Source organism: Haliotis rubra, unplaced genomic scaffold (genome assembly GCF_003918875.1).
Source record: "Haliotis rubra isolate DU_JTF1 unplaced genomic scaffold, ASM391887v1 Scf430, whole genome shotgun sequence".
Classification (NCBI taxonomy): domain Eukaryota; kingdom Metazoa; phylum Mollusca; class Gastropoda; order Lepetellida; family Haliotidae; genus Haliotis; species Haliotis rubra.
The window spans coordinates 186581-208309 of NW_025767114.1; the positions used below are offsets into that span (position 1 = coordinate 186581).

Below are 21729 nucleotides of genomic sequence, written 5' to 3' on the forward strand. Positions count from 1 at the left end.
CAGGGAAATTAGTCATTTTTGTTACTGATGCATCAAATTTTGAAATGTCCCCACACATCTACCATAAAAAGGTTTGAAAGTTTACTGAGGCCTTGAATGTTGTACCCTTCGTCGAACAACATCTGACAGTCTTATAGCGCTGTATGAAATTTTGGTAAAACCAGCATGCTCGAGTGAACCTCACACGTTGTGAAACGCAAACCCTAATGGTAGGAGTGAGTGAGTGAGGTAAAATTTAACGTCACCTCGGCAATATTTCAGCCATATAGTGACGAGAAATGTTTTATTAAACAATAAATTTAAGTTGCTAAATAATCAGTCATCGAAGGACTGTAAAATAGCTGAGTACCACAGAGTCTAAAACTAGCATGAACATGTAAAACTATTTTATTTACGAAGACAATACAATATAAAAACGAGCTATAGGCTGCCAGCAACTGGAGGTACAAATGGCAGGAGCTGTTGGGATATTGCATGACAAGTGAGTTGACTATTGGAAAAATTAAATCATCTCTTGTGTCATACAGCCTTTGTCATACCTCTTTTTGTCAAGGAGTACCATGTTCCACTGTCTTGAACATAATTTCAGGTATTGTCTAGTGCCCAGTGTGAAAGCTGATCTTTTGATTTACTGGTTGCAATCTCACAGGAAGACAGGCAAATGGACGGTACATTTTGGACGGAGGCACGTTATCATAAAATCTTTGAAGACAAATCGATATATCTAACAGCCTCACCGTCACGTTTCCGGTACTTCCGTGAGAAGTTTATTTATTTCTTGTACTGTGTAATCTCCCAGTTAAAAGGGCTGGAACAAAGAAATGGAATCTGATCTTACTCAAAAGAAATGCATCAGCTTTATCTTCCGCTGTCTGGATACCATAACACCCAGGGGCCCGTTTCACAAAGCGATCGTAGCGCTACGACATGGGAGTTACGATCACCTTAGACCTACGATCGCTTTGTGAAAAGGGACCCAGGGACCCAGCCTGCACACCCACTGTAGACACATATCCCATACACCCCACTGTGGACACACAACCCGTACACCCAACAGATTACCCATATCCCTCCTGTGTACATTTTCCAGAAAACGTATATCATTGATCATTATACCCCTGGTAACATTTAGTTTTCTTACCACATGCCATGTACTGTCTGTTCAGAATCCTTTCCGGCAGTTAGAACGCATGAAAGAGCAAATTGCGACATGCCTAGTTGGGTTACTGTTTGTAAACATAGAGTGGGCGATGATATCCTAGCACAATATAACACTGAAGTCCATATGTAATACACATGATCTATTTTAAACGTGCTAAAGCTTTCAGACACTTCATACATTAAACTGACCTTCAGTGATCTTCAACGTCACAAACAGGTGTATATATATATATATATTATATTTTATTTATATATATATATATATATATATATATCGAATATGGAAACAATATATATATATATATATATATATTATATTTTATTTTATTTATTTTTTATATATATATATATATATATATATATATATATATATATATATATATATATATATATATACTGAATTCAAAATGAAACGCGAATATTACTCAAGTTTGAAATTACATCAAAAGGGATATAAATCAAATGCTTGGAAGTCATTCTCTACAGGTGTGTGTCCTGACAATACCGAAATAGCTGCTAATGGAGGCCATAGTCGATCATATTATGTTGTGTCTCAAATGCCTCAAATTCAGTTTACATAAACAAGATTTCTCTTCACACTATGAACGCCATGACGACAAACGAAAAGGTGTCAATTTGTCACATTTTCAGTAACCCTTTTTACATTTACGTTCACATTTTGTTAATGTTTACACTATAGGACAAGACAATATTCCGTTTGTAATGAAGAGAAACTAGTCCAGTTACTCTTACACAATCAGGTGGATTTGGAAATGCTGTGAAAATATACCGTTAGGCGCCTTTTAATCATGAGTTTGTGCGAGCCAAGTCAATGAGCCTGACCACCACCCGATCCCGTTCGTTACCACAAGCATGGGTTGCTGAAGACCAATTCTAACCCGGATCTTCACAGGTCGTCTGTGTTCGTGGTATTCTTGAATCATGAATAGTGAGCCCAGTGAGTAACCATACCGCAATTTAACACGGATAACCCACTGACTCTTCCCACCTGAACCTGTCAGTCTCCTCTTAAGACAAGTATTGGTTGGCCGAAAATCAGTTCTTAATATACTGACATCGACGCGATTCATAGCATAACCCACATGAGTTTATACAGCTTCAAACATATTACAAGTTGCCACATCTTGATTTTACTCCACACAGTGTTCTTACTTCAGGACTGACTGACTGACTGAGTTTAGTTTTACGCCGCTTTTAGAAATATTCCAGTAACATCACCGCGGCCTGGGCTTCACACATTGTACCCATGTGGGGATTCGAACCCGGGTCTTCAGCGTGACGAGCGGACGCTTTAACCACTGGGCTACCCCACCGCCCCTCTAACTTCAGAAACCATTCGTAATCGTTTACAACCAGCTGGACTTCGAGCCAGCGACCCTATTTCCAGCTGCAGTTTGTGTGCACCTTCGCGCTCCGATAGCGACCTCCAACATTTCGCGTGAACAAAAACGGCCTGGTCATGACTGAAAACTTTTAAGTCGTGCACATACAGTCCGTTTGAGACAAAATGATACCGATGAATTGCAACCTAACACAAAAACAAATAGACATAAAAGAATCAAACCAACGCGGACTGCAATAAAAACAACAGACCAACTCTAGAAAACAATAGCAGAATGTTTGTCACAAAATTTAAAAAGTTGTTTAAGGAAATGTCATCATTTATTTATGCGTTTTCCCAGTTTGTTACAACGGCGCAGTGGCAACTAAAGGAACAGCGCGAAAAGCAATTCATCCGTATCATTTTGTCGCAAACGGACTGTTCCCTTCTAGAAAAATATGTAATATTCTTCCTTGTGCCCGTTTCAATATCCTATCATGTTCGGGATGAAAATGCAAGGAAATATTGTTTGGTATTGAACTGAGACAGTCGTCTCCTGGACGACATTCAGCCATTTTGACAGCTCTTCATCGCAAAGCTCGGGGGACATAGCAACAGTAACCAATGGAGGCGTGGCTTCGTAGCGTCGGTCGGAACTATACATTTTGACCTTGTGCTGTAACGACTACATCTCCGTTACGGAGTGGCTTTGAGTTTTTGCGCGAAGGGTTACATTTTACAGGCATTTTTACTCAGAAATGCAAAGCAAGGCTGAATATTTTCCTTTTGTTGACAGAATCATATTCGAGGGAAACTGTTTAGATCACAAAATTTGCATATTAAGTGCACAATTACTTCAAAGGTCAATGAGTTCGACAGGATGCGATAGTCGTTTTTACATGTGTGTCACATGAATGCTATTATACTGCTTAACATGCATGTCAAATACAATTGCTTTCATTCATGGAGTGAGTTTGAGTAATTATTTTAGCAACATAATTACAGAAGTAACAGTTCAGGGGATCAAAGGGACAGGTAGGTACCCATCTGATAAAAAACTAAAAGTCGCTCCGTAAGAGAGATATTAGCAAAAATACGCAATTTTTTCCGCCAGAATTTCCTTGAAATCCAACTTTTTCAAAATCTTGTGGTAACGTTATAATTTAATATATTGTAAAATGAGTTAATTTTATGGATAGAGACAGATAGATAAGACACGCTAAGATTCTTCACAAAAATACATGCAAACATTTTTAAGCAGACTGTAAAATAAATCTTTGTTATAAATTTTTAAATGGCGTAAATCCTACAAAGGGTCATCTAACTTCTCAGATTTTGTGTGCATCCATATTTGATATAGCCAGCTCCATGTGCACCGCAGTTCAGAATTAAGTATTAACCAGACTCTGAGAGTGTGGGTTCGATTTCCGCATGGGATCAGCAAACAAAAGTACTAGAATCTGTACTTTACTGAGAAAGTGTAATTCTTAATTTAACAAATGTTACAAATTTCTTGAGCTGGCAGGGGCGGTGGAGTAGCCTAGTGGTTAAAGCGTTCGCACATCACGCCGAATGTCTAGGTTCGATTCCCCACAGGGTAACAATTTGTGAAGCCTAATTCTAGTGTCCACGCTGTGATATTGCTGCAGTATTGCTAACAGCAGCGTAAAACCATACTCACTCACCCTTGAGCTGACTATACAATACATAAATTACAAGGACAGCAATGAGCATGAAGGATGTGAGCGGATCTCCAGCTTGGGTGTTTCCAGCTGACAGCACATCCTTCTCGTGGTCGTCCTCACACAAGGAACTTCTTTTAGAGGCACTTAGAAATGGGAGTTCCAAGTAAGGATAAGATATATCGATACACTTCTTTATTCTAATGAAGAGTGTCATTTTGGTGTAGATTGTAACACCGTTATCAAGTTATGTACTCGGTGGTGTAGGGAGGCATACATACAGACATGAAGCAGTTTTGACAGAGAAGCCGGTTAAGAATACATTGCAAAATCTACTTACACAAGCAGTGCAATACCAGACTGTCTGGCAGATAGCATGCAAACATTTATGTAGTTAAATACAACCATGGGCAGCTAAGCAGACAATGGCATTGCCTTGGTGGTGACAGACAAGGGGATAACGAGTTGATGTTATAAATGTCATTCACAGCAATTTATGAAGTCACAGAATGGTACAGGTTTGCTTACAAGTCAGTATACAATGCAGTGGTAATGAGAATTAAGAATGGAGATTAGCATCAAATGATTACAATGAAGTTATACTTGTCTTGGCTACATAGCATTTGGAATTTGGAATGTAATGTGTAGTCGGACAATTACTGTCCTCTATCACTCGCTATGACAATGCACATGCCTAACCTTTAATAATGCCCTTGTTTATCAGTATTTATGGATCGACTTGAAAGATTTCTTATTGGAAACATAATAAATATATTAAGAAAACTGTTAACAAAGAAGCAAAATTATTAAATATGAAATCTTTTTTCACAAATACCTTGAGATGCATAACATTGCCTTAGAGTACAAATCATGTCGCTTATAGTACAAGGGGGCAAGGGTCAAACATGACAAGCGTGGCAAGGATGATGTAAGTTTTCTGTGTGTTGCTGTGTGGGTGGAAATGTATCTTCAGCTAATCAGCTGCATGTAGCTTTTACCAGAATTGGAATCACAGAACACATTTTCCTTTTCAGAGACAATATTGCTGAGTCAGGGGAAATGTATCTTCAGCTAATCAGCTACACGTCAAACTTGCTAGAATCAGAATCACAGAACACGTTTTCCTTTTCGGACAATATTGCTGAATTAGGGGAAATGTATCTTCAGTTAATCAGCTACACGTTATATTCGTCAGAATCGGAATCAAACATAGCGACAGGTCCTCTAGGATTTTGTTGAAAGTCGGAGTCCAAGGCTTGGGACCATTCATTCAAGTCCTCGTCTCCAATGGTTTGTCCTGAACTCTCAGAATCACCTATTGTCCAACGGACATCACGCTTGTGAGAGGCTGGAGTGTCTTCGAGCCCGGACTTATGGGTATGTTTATCAGGAGTAAATTCATTATCGGCAAATCCGTTTTGTGGACTTTCATTTTCAGGCCAAATGACTTTTTGAAGAGAGCGCCAGTGGTTCCCGTCGGTGTCTTCGTTTTGCTGGGGTGGTGATTCTAAAGGAACATCAAGACGTGAGCGATTACGTTCACTTCCATTCTCTGTGGATTGAAACGTTTCCAACTGGTCAACATCGTTCACGTTACCATCCTGCACGACATCCTCATCTGTCTCGTCATCCTTCTCATCTTCCACGATATCATTTATTTCTCCGCCCGTTCCGGGCAGAGGCTGCGTGGAGTCTACTACAAACCCACCATCATCATCCCTCTGACCCATGTCTCTGTCATCGCCTCCACTCACATCTGCAGTAAATGTTTCCTCTTGACCATCCAAGTTCCTCTGGGTTGAAACTCCGCCCGCATCGCGTCCACCAATATTGCGTCTCGACACCATTTCATTTTCATATAGATCCCTATCATCACCATCATAATTCTCATTATCATAATCATCACCTTCATCAATGATAGCATCGACGCTGACAAATAAACCATTAACAGTTCTGTAATTCAAATAGTCCGATTCCCGGTTCGAATCTCCTGTATAGCGTCCTCTAGATTCTACATCCACCACTGCATCCTCAGCGGCTTCCTCCTCCTCTTCCACTTCTTCTTCTTCTTCCTCTATATCATGTAAGTGATCATTACTGTTGTACTGCACAGTCATGCTGGCCTTTCTGAAGGTGTCACCCTGTTCTTCATCATCATCTTCGCTGCCGTCAACTCCACTGGTACTGCCGTTCAATGGATCATAACCACCATCATCATAAACACCATCATCATCAGTTCTTCCCCCATCACCCAGTTCGTATTTGTATTTGAGCCGCCGGAACTGTGCGTCAATAAAGTCCTCGTTCTCATAAGGATCGCTGTCATCGTCAATGTCAAGCGGCTTCTTGTTTTCATCACCCGTCACAACCTCATTCTCATACAGTCCGTCGTCGGCGTCTTCCTCACTTTCCACGGCTTCCTCAATGTCACTGACGGAGTAGTTAGTTCCGTCGTCAGGTAAGGTATAAGCTCCTGATTCCCTTCTGTTAGGAATGTCCAATCCAATCTTCCGGGCATGAAGGGCCAAAGAATCTCTAGCTATCACGATATTTTCACTGCCGTCAACATCAAACTCGGCTGAACTCTCTGAAAGTTCAGGATGTGTGTTTCTCGAACGTCGTTCAGGACGTACTGGCAGAGGTGGTTCAGCCAGGGGACTTTGAACTGGAGTTTCTTCAGATCGTACTCTTTGCACAGCATTACCTTCTCGTTGCCCAGATTCAACAGAGAGTCTTGATGACGTCCTGGTATCAGCTCTTGGTCCGGGAACCGGCATAGGCGGAGTTAACGTCTTCGTGTTAGTCTTTGCAAGATCCGTTTGCACAAAGGTATTTCTGACAGGTATTTCATAAGCATAGTTCTGAGTTCCTACCGTCAGGTCTTCATACTCATCGTCCTGAAACTGTGGCTGTCCTGTGTTGGGTTGATACTCAAGGTTTTGGATAGCATTGTGGGCTTTCAGTTCAATAGTCTCATGACCACCAGGACTGTACTGATTATGCACCAGGTCAAACATGGCTTTACCCTTTGGTCTCCGATACTTTGTTTTAATTTTTCTGAAAACAAACCACGTCATCTTATCATCAAGTTTGGAACAAATGTTCATGAATTAATATACAGGTTTGTTGATGAAGGAAGTGCTCCGCGAATTTACAGCTATTTGACGGCGGCCTGTAAATAGTCCTACACAATCCAGTGTCTGGACCTGACAATCCAGTGACTGATAGTATGAGCAACGGTCCACACCGTTGGCCTATGGTGACACGTTCTCAACCAAGTCACCAGGCCTCTTACGTCCAGCGCTGCCTCTATATAAAGTTTGTTTCTTTGTTGTTTTACGCCGCACTCAGCAATATTCCAGCTATATGGCGGCGGTCTGTAAATAATGGAAGTCTGCACCAGACAATCCAGTGATCAACAGCATGAGCATCGATCTACGCAATTGGGATTCGATGACATGTGTCAACCAAGTCATCACACCTGACCACCCGATCCCTTTAGTCGCCTCTTACTACAAGCATGGGTTACTGAAGATCAATTCTAACCCGGATCTTCACGGGTCTCTATATTAAAATTATCTCGAGTACTGCGTAGTCCGCTACAAGAGACCTCGATTGTCAAACATAGCATCAATAAGGATTTAGTTTAATCACGTGACAGATTAACAGTGGAAGGTTTTTATAGGTTTGGTGAAACTTTCGAGCACGAGAGTATGGTGCTGACAATAGTAGAAACAAAATCAACAGGCAATGGAACCCATGAGTTTCTGACATGGCCGCACTTTAAACGTCTAAGATTCAAGTGAGAATCAGTATTCAGTATGCAGTGTGAAGTAATCTTTGCACTGTGTGAGATGCAGTATGAGTAAGTAGGTTTAGTTTTACGCCGCATTTAGCAATATTCCAGCAATATCACGGCGAGGGACACCAGAATAGGCTTCACACATTGTACCCTTGTGGGGAATCGAACCCAGGTCTACGGCGTGACGAGCAAACGCTTTAACCACTAGGCTATCCTACCGCCCCAGATGCAGTGTGAGCACACTGACTAGGAAACATGGACAGGTTCGTATTATGGGGGCGGTGGGGTAGCCTAGTGGTTAAAGCGTTCGCTCGTCACGCCGAAGACCTGGGTTCGATTCCCCGCATGGGCACAATGTGTTAAGCCCATTTCTGGTGTCCCCCGCCGTGATATTGCTGTAATATTGCTAAAAGCGGCGTAAAACTAAACTCAGTCAGTCAGTCGTATTATGGATATAATAGTACAGTGGTTATGTAAACACGTACTACCAACTACTGGATGATTATTATATGCTTGTGGTACAAATAAACAAGGTAATATTCTCTGTACGTGTAGTATTGAATTTCCTTGTGGTTTTGTGTGTACACCGTCTCTGAGGACAAGCGGATAGACCATATACATGTAGTAATATATTATAGTAGTATTTATAAATACAACAACGATGAAGATGATAATAGTGGTGGTGGGGATGATGATGATGATGATGACGACGACGACGACGACGATGATGATGACGACGACGACGATGATGATGATGATGACGACGACGACGATGGTTGTGATGGTGACGACAATAATGATGATGATACTGGTGGTGATGATAATGATGACGATGACGATGATGATGAAGCCCATCAACAACTTACACGACAACAATAATGACGTTGACAGCCACGCTGGCAGCCAGAAGGAGAGACAACGTAATTATGGCGATTTTCACTGAAAGTAAAAATTGTCAATACTAATTGCTATTGATATGATAATGGTATTGTTGAACAAAAGGCCGTGGTCTTTACAATAGATGAAGAAAGCAGCAAAACACTGATAAAACAAGCATATAATTCTATGTACATGGCTACACGATTAATTTAACAGCAGGACAATTTCTATCATTTTCTTGTAATTTCAACATTTTTCGCGTTATTGCGGGTTTTTATAGAAAATCTTAATTTGAAAAGAAATTCTCGTTACTTACATTATGTTCTTGTTATAAGACTATGTCGAAAACATGTCGAAATTACGAAATTATGATCGAACAAGACCAATTACTATGTTCAGGAGACTTCTTGGATGCATGTCATCGTGTAGATCGGTACTGACGATGTCTTGCCCGGAACTGAGTATTTTCAGACCACACGCATGGATGGACAACACAGCACACTGACATCCAAACAGGCAGACACCCAAACAGGCAGACACCCAACAGGCAGAAATCCCCACAGGCAAACAACCAACAGGCAGACAGCCCAACAGGCAGACACCCAACAAGCAGACATCCCAACAGGCAGACACCCCAACAGGCAGATACCCAACAGGTAGATATCCCAACAAGCAGACATTCCAACACACATCCCAACAGGCAGACATCCCAACGGGTAGACACCCAACAGGCAGACATTCCAACACACATCCCAACAGGCAGACATCCCAACGGGTAGACACCCAACAGGCAGACATTCCAACACACATCCCAACAGGCAGACATCCCAACGACGCAACAGGCAGACACCCAACAGGCAGACATTCCAACACACATCCCAACAGGCAGACACCCCAACGGGCAGACACCCAACAGGCAGACATTCCAACACACATCCCAACAGGCAGACACCCCAACGGGTAGACACCCAACAGGCAGACATTCCAACACACATCCCAACAGGCAGACACCCCAACGGCTAGACACCCAACAGGCAGACATTCCAACACACATCCCAACAGGCAGACACCTCAACGGGCAGACACCCAACAGGCAGACATCCCAACACACATCCCAACAGGCAGACACCCCAACAGGCAGACACCCCAACAGGCAGACATTCCAACACACATCCCAACAGGCAGACACCCCAACAGGCAGATACCCAACAGGTAGATATCCCAACAGGCAGACATTCCAACACACATCCCAACGGGCAGACATCCCAACGGGTAGACACCCAACAGGCAGACATTCCAACACACACCCCAACAGGCAGACACCCCAACAGGCAGATACCCAACATGTAGATATCCCAACAGGCAGACATTCCACACACATCCCAGGAGGCAGACATCCAAACGGGTAGACACCCAACAGGCAGACATTCCAACACACACCCCAACGGGCAGACATCCCAACGGGTAGACACCCAACAGGCAGACATTCCAACACACACCCCAACAGGCAGACAGCCCAACGGGCAGACACCCAACAAACAGAGATCCCAACAGGCAGATATCCCAACAGGCAGACACCCAAAAGTAAGACACCCCAACAGGCAGACACCCAAAAGTAAGACACTCCAACAGGCAGACACCCAAAAGGAAGACACCCCAACAGGCAGACACCCAAAAGAAAGACACCCCAACAGGCAGACACTCAAGAAGCAGACATCCCACAGGAAGACACCCAACAAGCAGATATCCCAACACGCAGACACTCCAACAAGTAGATATCCAAACGCGCACGTCCCATCCAACCTCTCCAAACTTGTTGAGAATAAGCAACTGTAACACGCCCTCTCTGCTTCGTCTATAAAGCTTTGATCCGTCGCTGTGACCTCATGCTGAAAGTGTAAACCACCTTCGCTCTCTCTTGTTCTAATTCATTGTCTAGGATCTATATAGAAAATGATCAATTGGCGGACAATTATGTATACTCACTCGATCCTAACGAGGAACCGGAGTCTGAAAATCAAAATATACATTGAAAAATCATTTATAATGTCGTTGACAGTAATTAGCTCTTAACTCATAATTACATGATTACACAATGCCATTTAGAAACTTGTCAAATATCTATAACTATCTCGGTAAAGAACAGATTCTAGTACTTTCTTGTGATTAGTCTCATCCGGGGTTCGAAACCATTCTCTTAGAGTCTGGCACCTAGCCGCCAGCACAGAAAGTCAGCGATCTAACCCACTCAGCCACACAATGCTCAGGCTATCTCACCAAAATAGAAGTCTGACAACTGGTAGTTTATATCGTGTAGTTTGTGTGCCCATACACAAATTGGCACGGATACTACATAACTGATCGAGCGTTCCGATTCGGTTGACTACATGTCATCATGCCCCGACGTCGTGGAATGTTGCTCGTTATATCGCTCGCTACTTGTCCATTTCAGTCATGAAAGAACACTGGGATTTGAATGGATGATAATTGTTTATCATTCCAACCCGACTCAAAAAGAACATAGGGTGACGAATGGGTCCAGGGTATGTATGATGTTATAACGGAGATATATAGCCCTGGATGACCGAGGATGGATGCAGACATGTTTCCGGTGAATGAATCAGAGGATGACATCACTTAGAGTGAGTGAGTATGGTTTTACGCCGCTTTTAGCAATATTCCAGCAATATCACGGCGGGGGACACCAGAAATGAGCTTCACACATTGTACCCATGTTGGGAATCGAACCCGTGTCTTCGGCATGACGAGCGAACGCTTTAACCACTAGGCTGCCCCACCGCCCCGACATCACTTAGAGAAATAAGTATAACGTATTACAAAAAGATAATGCTACGCTTTCAGTTTTAAATCAAATTTAGAGCTATTATAAGTTCGCTATATACCTCTGATTTTCCAACACAGAATGTTTATTTCCATTCTACCATAACCGCGTTATTAACATTTTTTAAATACATATAGTGTTGGAAAATCAGAGGTATATAATGACTTTATTAACCAATCACAATCCAGTATTTACTGAAGTCATGGTATAATGAATGTTGATCCATTGTTTACATGTGTATTCATGGAGTAGAACTCTGCCACTAACTGTGTTCCTCTCACCTGTAGTTGATGCTGTTTCGTTGTATTGATCTGAAACAATGACGAGCATTTCGAAATAAGGCGAGTGTCGTAATGATCGATCATACAATGTATATTAATGGAGGCTATATCAAACGTGATGAAAGTTTTCGGAAAAAAACATCGTTCCAGAAAATATTGAAAGATTAATTTCTCCCCTGGACCTTTTACAATACCTGGACCTTTTACAACACCTGGACCTTTTACAACATAAGTCATTGCACGGTTTATATAAGTTATGTACGCAGAATGTAGTTCATATTTGCTATATATAGCTTGTATAAGGTGTTACAGAACTCTCATTTATATAGGGCGGTGGGGTAATCTAATGGTTAAATCGCTTGCTCGTCACGTCGAAGATATTAACTGACACAGATCGCTGGTTAAATATGACATGTTGCTTGCGATGACATTTAGATGGCCCTTATGAGTTTTTTATATATATTTCCTTAGTCACTTGTACTTATTTTGTCAGTGACAACTGTGAGGGTCTAGTGCTACCAGTGGAGCCGACATGTTTGCTCGCTGGATTTTCATTTCTCCATTCACTTCCATATGTTTCAATGTTTGTTTTTAACGCCGAACGAAATCTGCTTCAGTGGAAACCTGAGACGTTCTAGCGCTAACGTTGCTGTAGATCCGCAGGGTAAATACTAAGTTTTATTAGACCAGGGCCTTTATTCTCGAAACGGTCGAAGCCCTAAGAATTCTTAACTTTGATCGTGTGTTAAGAATGAACTTCAGAAGCTCGTAGAGCTACGTATACGAACGTTTCGAGAATAGCTACAGTCCGTTTGAGTCAGAAACGGACCGATGAATTGCAAATTTTATCATTGTACAAAATTGCCACATAAATATAAATAGTACACATGTTTATCATTTACTAATACCCAACAGCTTTCTGATATTTGAAAATTTTCCGGACTCCACCAAAAAGTTGTTTAAGAAACTATCATCATTGAAAACGCAAAAGTTGTTATCTGTCGCGGCTGGGTGAAACCGCAGAAACGGAACAGCCACTATCTCGTCGTGCACGGGATACACATGCCTGATGAAAAATGAAGTTGAATGCTGACGTGAAACAGTTGATGATTAAAGTGTACGATTTTTTCCGTGCTGAAGCCGAAAGGGGCAATAGTGAAATATGTGTGTTAATTGCTTCCAACAACAACTGCCACCAATATATCTTCCTCTCATCATTTTTCCATCGCAAGGGATAAATATTTCAGCGTAAAACAGTGAAAGATTTTTTTTTATAATGTCAGATCTCATTTAATTATTGTATTTTTAAAAGAAATTAAATTGTTGAATAATTATTTATAACTATGTTGTAAATAGAGAAATGTTTTATAATTGGTTATATAAATTAGCAACAGAGATTGTTAATGGCTGTATTCTCAAAGGGGCTTAAAGTATTATAAAATTATTGTTCTCCTGAGAGAGTACGTAAGTTCCGAAACATTCAAACTAAATTTAGATCTACCACTATCTCTAATCGTAGTATATGTGTTGTTTATATTTATGGCTAGAGTTTTTCATCCATAGGGATGGTGTAAATCCAGCTAGGGTGGCGATCTATAGCCTGTTTCTATATTGTATTGTCTCCAATAGTTGAAAAGTTTTAGATTTACCTACTAGTTTTACATCTAAATCTATTATATTCGAGTTGTTTTCTCGTTCTTTGTTTACAGTCTTTTGTATGATTGTAACTTTATGTCTTATGAATGTATAACTTGTTTTAGTTTCGATACTGCTGAAATACTGCCGATGTGACTTAAAATCTTAACTCATTCACTCCCTCTTCCTCTTACCTCTGTCACACTTGTCCCCATACCAGCCATCTTCACAGTCACCATAGCAACTGCCCGTCACAGGGTCGCAGAGTAGATGGAGACAGGTTGAGTTTGTTTCTGTGTCACACGACGAGTTGTTGGCACAATGAGCACAGTCTACAAAATAGAGATGGAAACGGAGCACTCAAGTCACGGAGTTGCAATTGGCTGTGTAGAGATGAGTCTTTCAGTTGTGCAAGATACATATGAGAGCGGGATTTTGAAATCCTAGATTCGCCCTAATTATGAATTTAGATTTCTCAGCAGCAGCAACCATTGTTGGTTTCACCACGGAGATAAATATTTTATTTAGACTTGCATCACTTCGGGTTTTTCTCCCACGATCCGCCAACAAACTGTTCCGGCTGCTAGACACAAACTCGCTCATACTCTCTCACTCTTTGAATGAGTGAGTTGAGTTAGTGAGTGCGTGCACTCAGCTTTACGCCACACTCAGCAATATTCCAGCTATATGGCGGCAGACTGTAAAAAATCGAGTCTGGACCAGGCAATCCAGTGATCAACACAATGAGCATCGATCTACGCAACTGGCATACGATGACATCTGTCAACCAAGTCAGGGAGCCTGGCCACCCGATCCCGTTAGTCGCCTCTTACGACAAGCATGGGTTGCTGAAGATCAATTCTAACCCGGATCTTCACGGGTCATTCTCTTTGAGCTACAACATCATCTACCGTAGCAACGACGAAGAAGTTCTAAATCAATCATGCAATTAAATGATTAGACCAGGGCCTTTATTCTCGAAACGTTCGAAGCCCTAAGAATTCTTAACTTTGATCGTGTGTTAAGAATGAACTTCAGAAGCTCGTAGAGCTACGTATACGAACGTTTCGAAAATAGCTACAGTCCGTTTGAGTCAGAAACGGACCGATGAATTGCAAATTTTATCATTGTACAAAATTGCCACATAAATATAAATAGTACACATGTTTATCATTTACTAATACCCAACAGCTTTCTGATATTTGAAAATTTTCCGGACTCCACCAAAAAGTTGTTTAAGAAACTATCATCATTGAAAACGCAAAGTTGTTATCTGTCGCGGCTGGGTGAAACCGCAGAAAAAGTCTGTCGTACAGACCCTGAAGAAACAGCCACTATCTCAGTCGTGCACGGGATACACATGCCTGATGAAAAATGAAGTTGAATGCTGACGTGAAACAGTTGATGATTAAAGTGTACGATTTTTTCCGTGCTGAAGCCGAAAGGGCAATAGTGAAATATGTGTGTTAATTGCTTCCAACAACAACTGCCACCAATATATCTTCCTCTCATCATTTTTCCATCGCAAGGGATAAATATTTCAGCGTAAAACAGTGAAAGATTTTTTTTTATAATGTCAGATCTCATTTAATTATTGTATTTTTAAAAGAAATTAAATTGTTGAATAATTATTTATAACTATGTTGTAAATAGAGAAATGTTTTATAATTGGTTATATAAATTAGCAACAGAGATTGTTAATGGCTGTATTCTCAAAGGGGCTTAAAGTATTATAAAATTATTGTTCTCCTGAGAGAGTACGTAAGTTCCGAAACATTCAAACTAAATTTAGATCTACCACTATCTCTAATCGTAGTATATGTGTTGTTTATATTTATGGCTAGAGTTTTTCAGCAATGTCCTAACATCTATAGGGATGGTGTAAATCCAGCTAGGGTGGCGATCTATAGCCTGTTTCTATATTGTATTGTCTCCAATAGTTGAAAAGTTTTAGATTTACCTACTAGTTTTACATCTAAATCTATTATATTCGAGTTGTTTTCTCGTTCTTTGTTTACAGTCTTTTGTATGATTTAACTTTATGTCTTATGAATGTATAACTTGTTTTAGTTTCGATACTGCTGAAATACTGCCGATGGGACTTAAAATCTTAACTCATTCACTCCCTCTTCCTCTTACCTCTGTCACACTTGTCCCCATACCAGCCATCTTCACAGTCACCATAGCAACTGCCCGTCACAGGGTCGCAGAGTAGATGGAGACAGGTTGAGTTTGTTTCTGTGTCACACGACGAGTTGTTGGCACAATGAGCACAGTCTACAAAATAGAGATGGAAACGGAGCACTCAAGTCACGGAGTCGCAATTGGCTGTGTAGAGATGAGTCTTTCAGTTGTGCAAGATACATAAGAGAGCGGGATTTTGAAATCCTAGATTCGCCCTAATTATGCATTTAGATTTGTCAGCAGCGGCAACCATTGTTGGTTTCACCACGGAGATAAACATTTTATTTAGACTTGCATCACTTCGGGTTTTTCTCCCACGATCCGCCAACAAACTGTTCCGGCTGCTAGACAAAAACTCGCTCATACTCTCTCACTCTTGGAGTGAGTGAGTTAGTGAGTGAGTGCGTGCACTCAGCTTTACGCCACACTCAGCAATATTCCAGCTATATGGACGGCAGACTGTAAAACATCGAGTCTGGACCAGGCAATCCAGGGATCAACACAATGAGCATCGATCTACGCAACTGGGATACGATGACATCTGTCAACCAAGTCAGCGAGCCTGACCACCCGATCCCGTTAGTCGCCTCTTACGACAAGCATGGGTTGCTGAAGATCAATTCTACCCCGGATCTTCACGGGTCATTCTCTTTGAGCTACAACATCATCTACCGTAGCAACGACGTAGAAGTTCTAAATCAATCATGCAATTAAATGTTTTGTGAATGGAAAATAGCTGACCGGTGTATCATGAGTTTTATATGTATAGATACATGAGGAACATCAGTAGATACCAAGATTATGGGTATAAACAAATAGCTGTACACTAGGCTTCTTAGCAATAAACCAACCATGTAATGGAGGGAAACAGCGCGAATGGGTTTACAAATCGTACCTGAGATGGGAATCGAACTAATGACATCGGCGCTAAGAGCTAACACTTGAGCCACTAAGCTATCACCCTTTCATTTATCATTATCTGTACCTGCTGGTGTGGTCAATGTTGACGCTGTAACCGCTGACGTCGAAGATGATGTCGTATATGTTGACGTAGTGCCCGTTGACGTTAAAGGTGATGTCGTGGAATGTGTTGACGGAGTTTCCACTGACGTTGAAGTTGATGTCGTAATATATATTGACCTAGTTTCCGTTGACGTTGAAGGTGATGTCGTTGTGCCTGAAGTGTTTAAGGTTGCAATGGCTTTTGGTATTGACGTAGACCTTGCTTGCGTTGTGTCTGTATGCGTCTTGTGTGCAGACGGAGTACTCGATGTTGGGTGTGTCAACAATAAATAATACAACCGTAATCAAGATACGTAGGTTAACATGAACATGTCTTTCATCAGACCGACTGAGTTACAGGTGGATATACATCAGAACCCCGCTATACAAGATACAAATTAACCTTAGTGAGTGAGTATGGTTTTACGCCGCTTTTAGCAATATTCCAGTAATATCACGGCAGGGGACACCAGAAATGGGCTTAACACATTGTACCCATGTGGGGAATCGAACCCGGGTTTTCGGCGTGACGAGCGAACGCTTTAACCACTAGGCCACCCCACCGCCTAAACTAACTTTAGTCGAGTATACACTCTGAAAATGAATTTGAAGTCCTAACGTATTGAAGAGCAAGCCAGAACGGCTTGTACATAAACATAGTGCTTTAACTATAATAGTTAAGTGTGCTTTATTACACTATACATGGTGGTAGAGTGAACTGTATTTCTTAAATAATCGCTAAAAATGTTTAGGAAAATACGCGAAGTGAACTTTCCGCCATATTGAGTGTTTACAAAATACACGTATGTCGGTTATGCTACGCCTATTACGTCGCGCATAATTGAAACTCAGGCTCCTTGCGTGAGTCCCTGAATTCCTCGTACATTTTATTTACAATCAATGACAAATGGCTAACATTTCTGTTTGTAACGACATATGTCATTAGCCGTTTAATTTTTTGAACGATAAAACGATTAAGCTTTCTAAATATCACAGCGGGGAACACCAGAAATGGGCTCCACATGTTGTATCCATGTGGGGAATCGAACCTGGGTCTTCGGCTTTGCGAACTTTTTAACCACACCGCCCAAGATGAGAAGAGAAAAAGGAAGACGCAAAATGTTGCGTTTTCAACTTACAAGAGCGCAGTTCAGTTGCATCTTGAATGAACCATTTACTACCCAAACTGCCAGTTACACGTGCATGGGCTAAACCACTGGTTGCGTTCAGGTACGTGTTTTGGGTTGCATTTTCCATCACCATCAATGTTGCACTTTTCATTGTTTTTGATAGGATGTCCATTTTTCCAATTTCAGAAAAGCATCCAATCATCGAACTTCGGCATAAACAACATGTCCTTCAACTGTTAATCACATTGTAAACATACACAGACCGACCGACACTTGGCATGTATCCATATTTGACACGACATACAGATATGACCCTTCAGTTATCTGGCTGAGAATTCATCAATATTAGATAACAGAGACAATGCCTATATCTTGGTGGGTGTTTTTAAAATGCCCGGAGAGAGGACTACTGGCTTCATCATACCGTGATACGTTAAAGTGCTATACTTGTTGTTGACTTGCCTGGCGATCAACAAGTAACGGTACACGTAGGCACACACCGCTCCATACAAACGCTGGTATACTTCATATCACACTAACCTTATATACAAGTAAACACCAGGAATATAAAGTAGTTTCTCCCCTACTCGCCAATCCTACATTTGAAAGCGAGTCGTACAGTTGTGGTATTACTTGAGATAAACCTACATTCAATTAAAACTATTTTGCCTTGATGTTATGCATCCATTACTTATTTGAAGTGATAATGTGTATCATATCTATTTTAAGAAATTAATGCAAAATTAATTAGGTTTGTTCAACAACCAGCATCACAGCTACGAACATCATGTCGATGTTAAACGTATGGGACTTCAGACTTACATTTGTCTTCAAGGAAACAGGTGTGTCCACAGAGGTTGCTGCACGAGTGGTTGCCATGTAACATTTATATTACAACACAACGTTTCAAAACGTAACTATGCGTTGGCATAGCCTAGCGGAAGAAGCGTTCACTTTTCACGCTGAATACCCGGGTTTGATTCCCATATGGATCCAATCTGTGACGCCCATTTTGTGTCCCCTGTCGTGATATTGCTGGAATATTGCTTCATACGACGTGAAACTCACTCACTCAAAACGTATCAAACGAGCGACAGACTCCTTCAGGAATATACATCAGTCGCTTGTAATACCCGTGAAGATCCGGGTTAGAATTGATCTTCAGTAACACATGCTTGTCGTAAGGGGCGACTAACGGGGTCGGGTGGTCAGGCTCGTTGACTTGGTTGACACATGTCATAGTATCCCAATTGCGTAGATCAATGCTCATGCTGTTGATCACGGGAGGTGAGGTGAAATTGGGTTTAACGTCGTGCTTGAGAATATTTCGCTCATATGACGACGTGCATGCGTGTGTATGTGTATGTGCGGCTGCTTGTACTAGCCCAGACTGAAGCTGGTTTTATAGTGCTAGCCCACTGAGATACCATGCCGCAGTGAAGCATGAATACCCCACTCAGACACATTATACTGACTCCGAGCCGACTAGTCCTAGTTGTACCCATTAATGCCGAGCGCCAGGCTGGGACCAACAAGTACCATATTTTAACGTCTTTTGGTATGACGCGGTCGGGGATCGAACCCTCGACCTTCCACCCTCCCGGCGGACGCTCTAACCACTACACCACGGAGGCGGTCGTTGATCACGGGATTATTTACAGAGTGCCACCATATAGCTGGAATATTGCCAGGGGCGTAGCTACCATAATAATTAAGCCCGGGCTTACACATGATTTCTGCTAAATAGGCTGGGCAAGCCCTCAATACTATGTATCTAAATATGTAGCTTTGCAACCTATCGGGCATACGCGAAAAAATGACTTGCTATGCGCCTGATTGCTGAGTGCGGCGTTAAACAACCAACCAAACCAAGCTTGTAGTAGACCCAGACCCGGCGGTGTGCAGGAAACATCAGTATATCTACTACGATATGATAACACATGACAGATAACAGCTGTCTTCTGTACACGTACGCCCTACATTCTTGAAATTAATATTAATACATTCAGAAATGTTGGGCAACCCGGCACAAGGCAAACGTCAAGATGAAAGTAAAACAACATGATGACTCCTTTGGTGATATATGTAACAGTTTGATGATTATTGAACACGAAGTGACAAATCGCAAAATGCACCTTTTACTTTCCAGTGCTGGAATAGCGCTTGTCCTGTTCACTTCATTAGCAGGTCGTACTATAGAACATTACACCCTAGACGTGTTCCACAACGCAGTCTTGGTTCTACGACAGACGTATGTTGGGCTGGGATTTAGGATAGGATAGGATAGGCTTTGTGGAACCGAGCCCTGTAACTTGGAAACTTGAAGCCATCAGTAGAGACCTACCTGTTGCTGCAACCAGACTTGAACCCAGAACGGCTGCACATAGTGCAGGAAGCACCGCCCCCAAGATCATGCTGAAGAACATCGGTGTTCTACGTAAATGAGGATGTAAAAAACATTATCACTTGCTGAAAGTGGCCGCCAGGGTTATCTTCATCATTCATTATGCGACATTGACCTGTTGCTGATAGCTAGTATCAGGTGTGTATGTGTCGATCTGCTTCACAAACTGACACGGACAAGATGTCTACTTGCTTGATATATATGTATGTGCAGTACAAGAGAACGCGTTGTTTTATTGCGACAGTTAGGTGACCAACGTTGGCTTCAGTTTCAGAATAGGGTCAAATATCTCAATTTTTGGTAGTCCGAGTTTTGACTTAAGTTAGAGGTTTTACTAAAATTTGAGAAAGCGCAGGAAAATGCGTATCCCAGATTGAACTGAAATCAATATTAAACTCAAACATAGTAGACAATTTGAGTTTGGTGGATATATTACTTAAGTTGTTTAAGCTTTATTATTTTAAAAATGCAGCTGAGTTAAGAATTCGGCTGTTTCAAATTGTCAAACTCAGTTTGACATTCGAGTAAAAACTTAAGTTTGTTTCGAGAAATCAGGGCCAGAAGATTTTCACAAGCAGCTCGAAATGACGAGTGGACCCGAGACCACACTTGTGAGTGAGTGAGTGAATGCGTGAGTATGGTTTTGCGCCTCATTTAGCAATATTCCAGAAATGTCAACGGGGACACCAGTAATGGGCTTCACATATTGTACCCATGTGGGGATTCGAACCCGGGTCTTCGGCGTGACCAGAGAATGAATTTATTACGTGGCTCCTCTCCGCCCCTCCACAACTGTAAATCCAGCCAGTACCACTCCCGCTTACATGGGCACCTTGAAAATACAGTAGCATGTCTGGGTACGATGGTCCACAATCTCAGGTCTCCGAGCCTGACCACCGCTCCATTTGGACGCGTCTTGTGACAACCATCGCCTCAAGGGCGACTGGGGATCCAGATGACACCGTCTTGTTATTTGACATCAAGAATCTTCAGCTATGACGTGATTTAGTGTGACGTCATTCCGACACTACGTCACAATGATATCTAAATGACGTCATTAATGCCGCCAGGCTGATGCCCCTGTAATGATATTTGGTTTTGAAGTGTGAAAGACTGAGATTTCTGAGTTTGAGAAAAGTCATATTTTCACTACAGTGACAGAAATTTGACATGGTCACTGCAGTAAAAATATCCCTCGTAAACTATGGCTTCACAAAGTTTTCTGTCCAACATCTCGTCACACAACAGAATAAATAGTATGACTCACAGTCCCTGAATGAGATTATTTTCCCTCCTGCCCAGCCCTCCCTGCCCTAGATGAAGCTGCCTATCCTAGATTCCCTCAGCCTCTGAATCTTCCTTCCCACTGGGGTTCCTTTTCAATT

The 21729-nt window shown here is 41.7% G+C and overlaps 1 protein-coding gene across 2 annotated transcripts; it reads right to left on the reverse strand.

Moving 5' to 3' along the window:
• Positions 1-4365: 4365 nt before the first annotated feature.
• LOC124289054 (dentin matrix acidic phosphoprotein 1-like) lies at positions 4366-20379 on the reverse strand. 2 transcript variants are annotated; one of them, XM_046725645.1, is made up of 9 exons: positions 20285-20378; positions 16971-16985; positions 16794-16925; positions 15764-15901; positions 13819-13956; positions 11990-12019; positions 10853-10876; positions 8854-8926; positions 4366-7242 (listed from the first exon to the last, which is right to left on the reverse strand). In XM_046725645.1, exons 1-9 carry the CDS (start codon positions 20364-20366, stop codon positions 5361-5363), a joined length of 2514 nt encoding a protein of 837 aa, XP_046581601.1. In that variant the 5' UTR covers positions 20367-20378; the 3' UTR covers positions 4366-5360. The 2 variants fall into 2 exon arrangements, with proteins under 2 accessions (XP_046581601.1, XP_046581602.1); XM_046725646.1 differs by lacking the exon at positions 16971-16985 and having other exon boundaries at positions 16794-16935; positions 20286-20379.
• Between the last annotated feature and the right edge of the window lie 1350 nt (positions 20380-21729).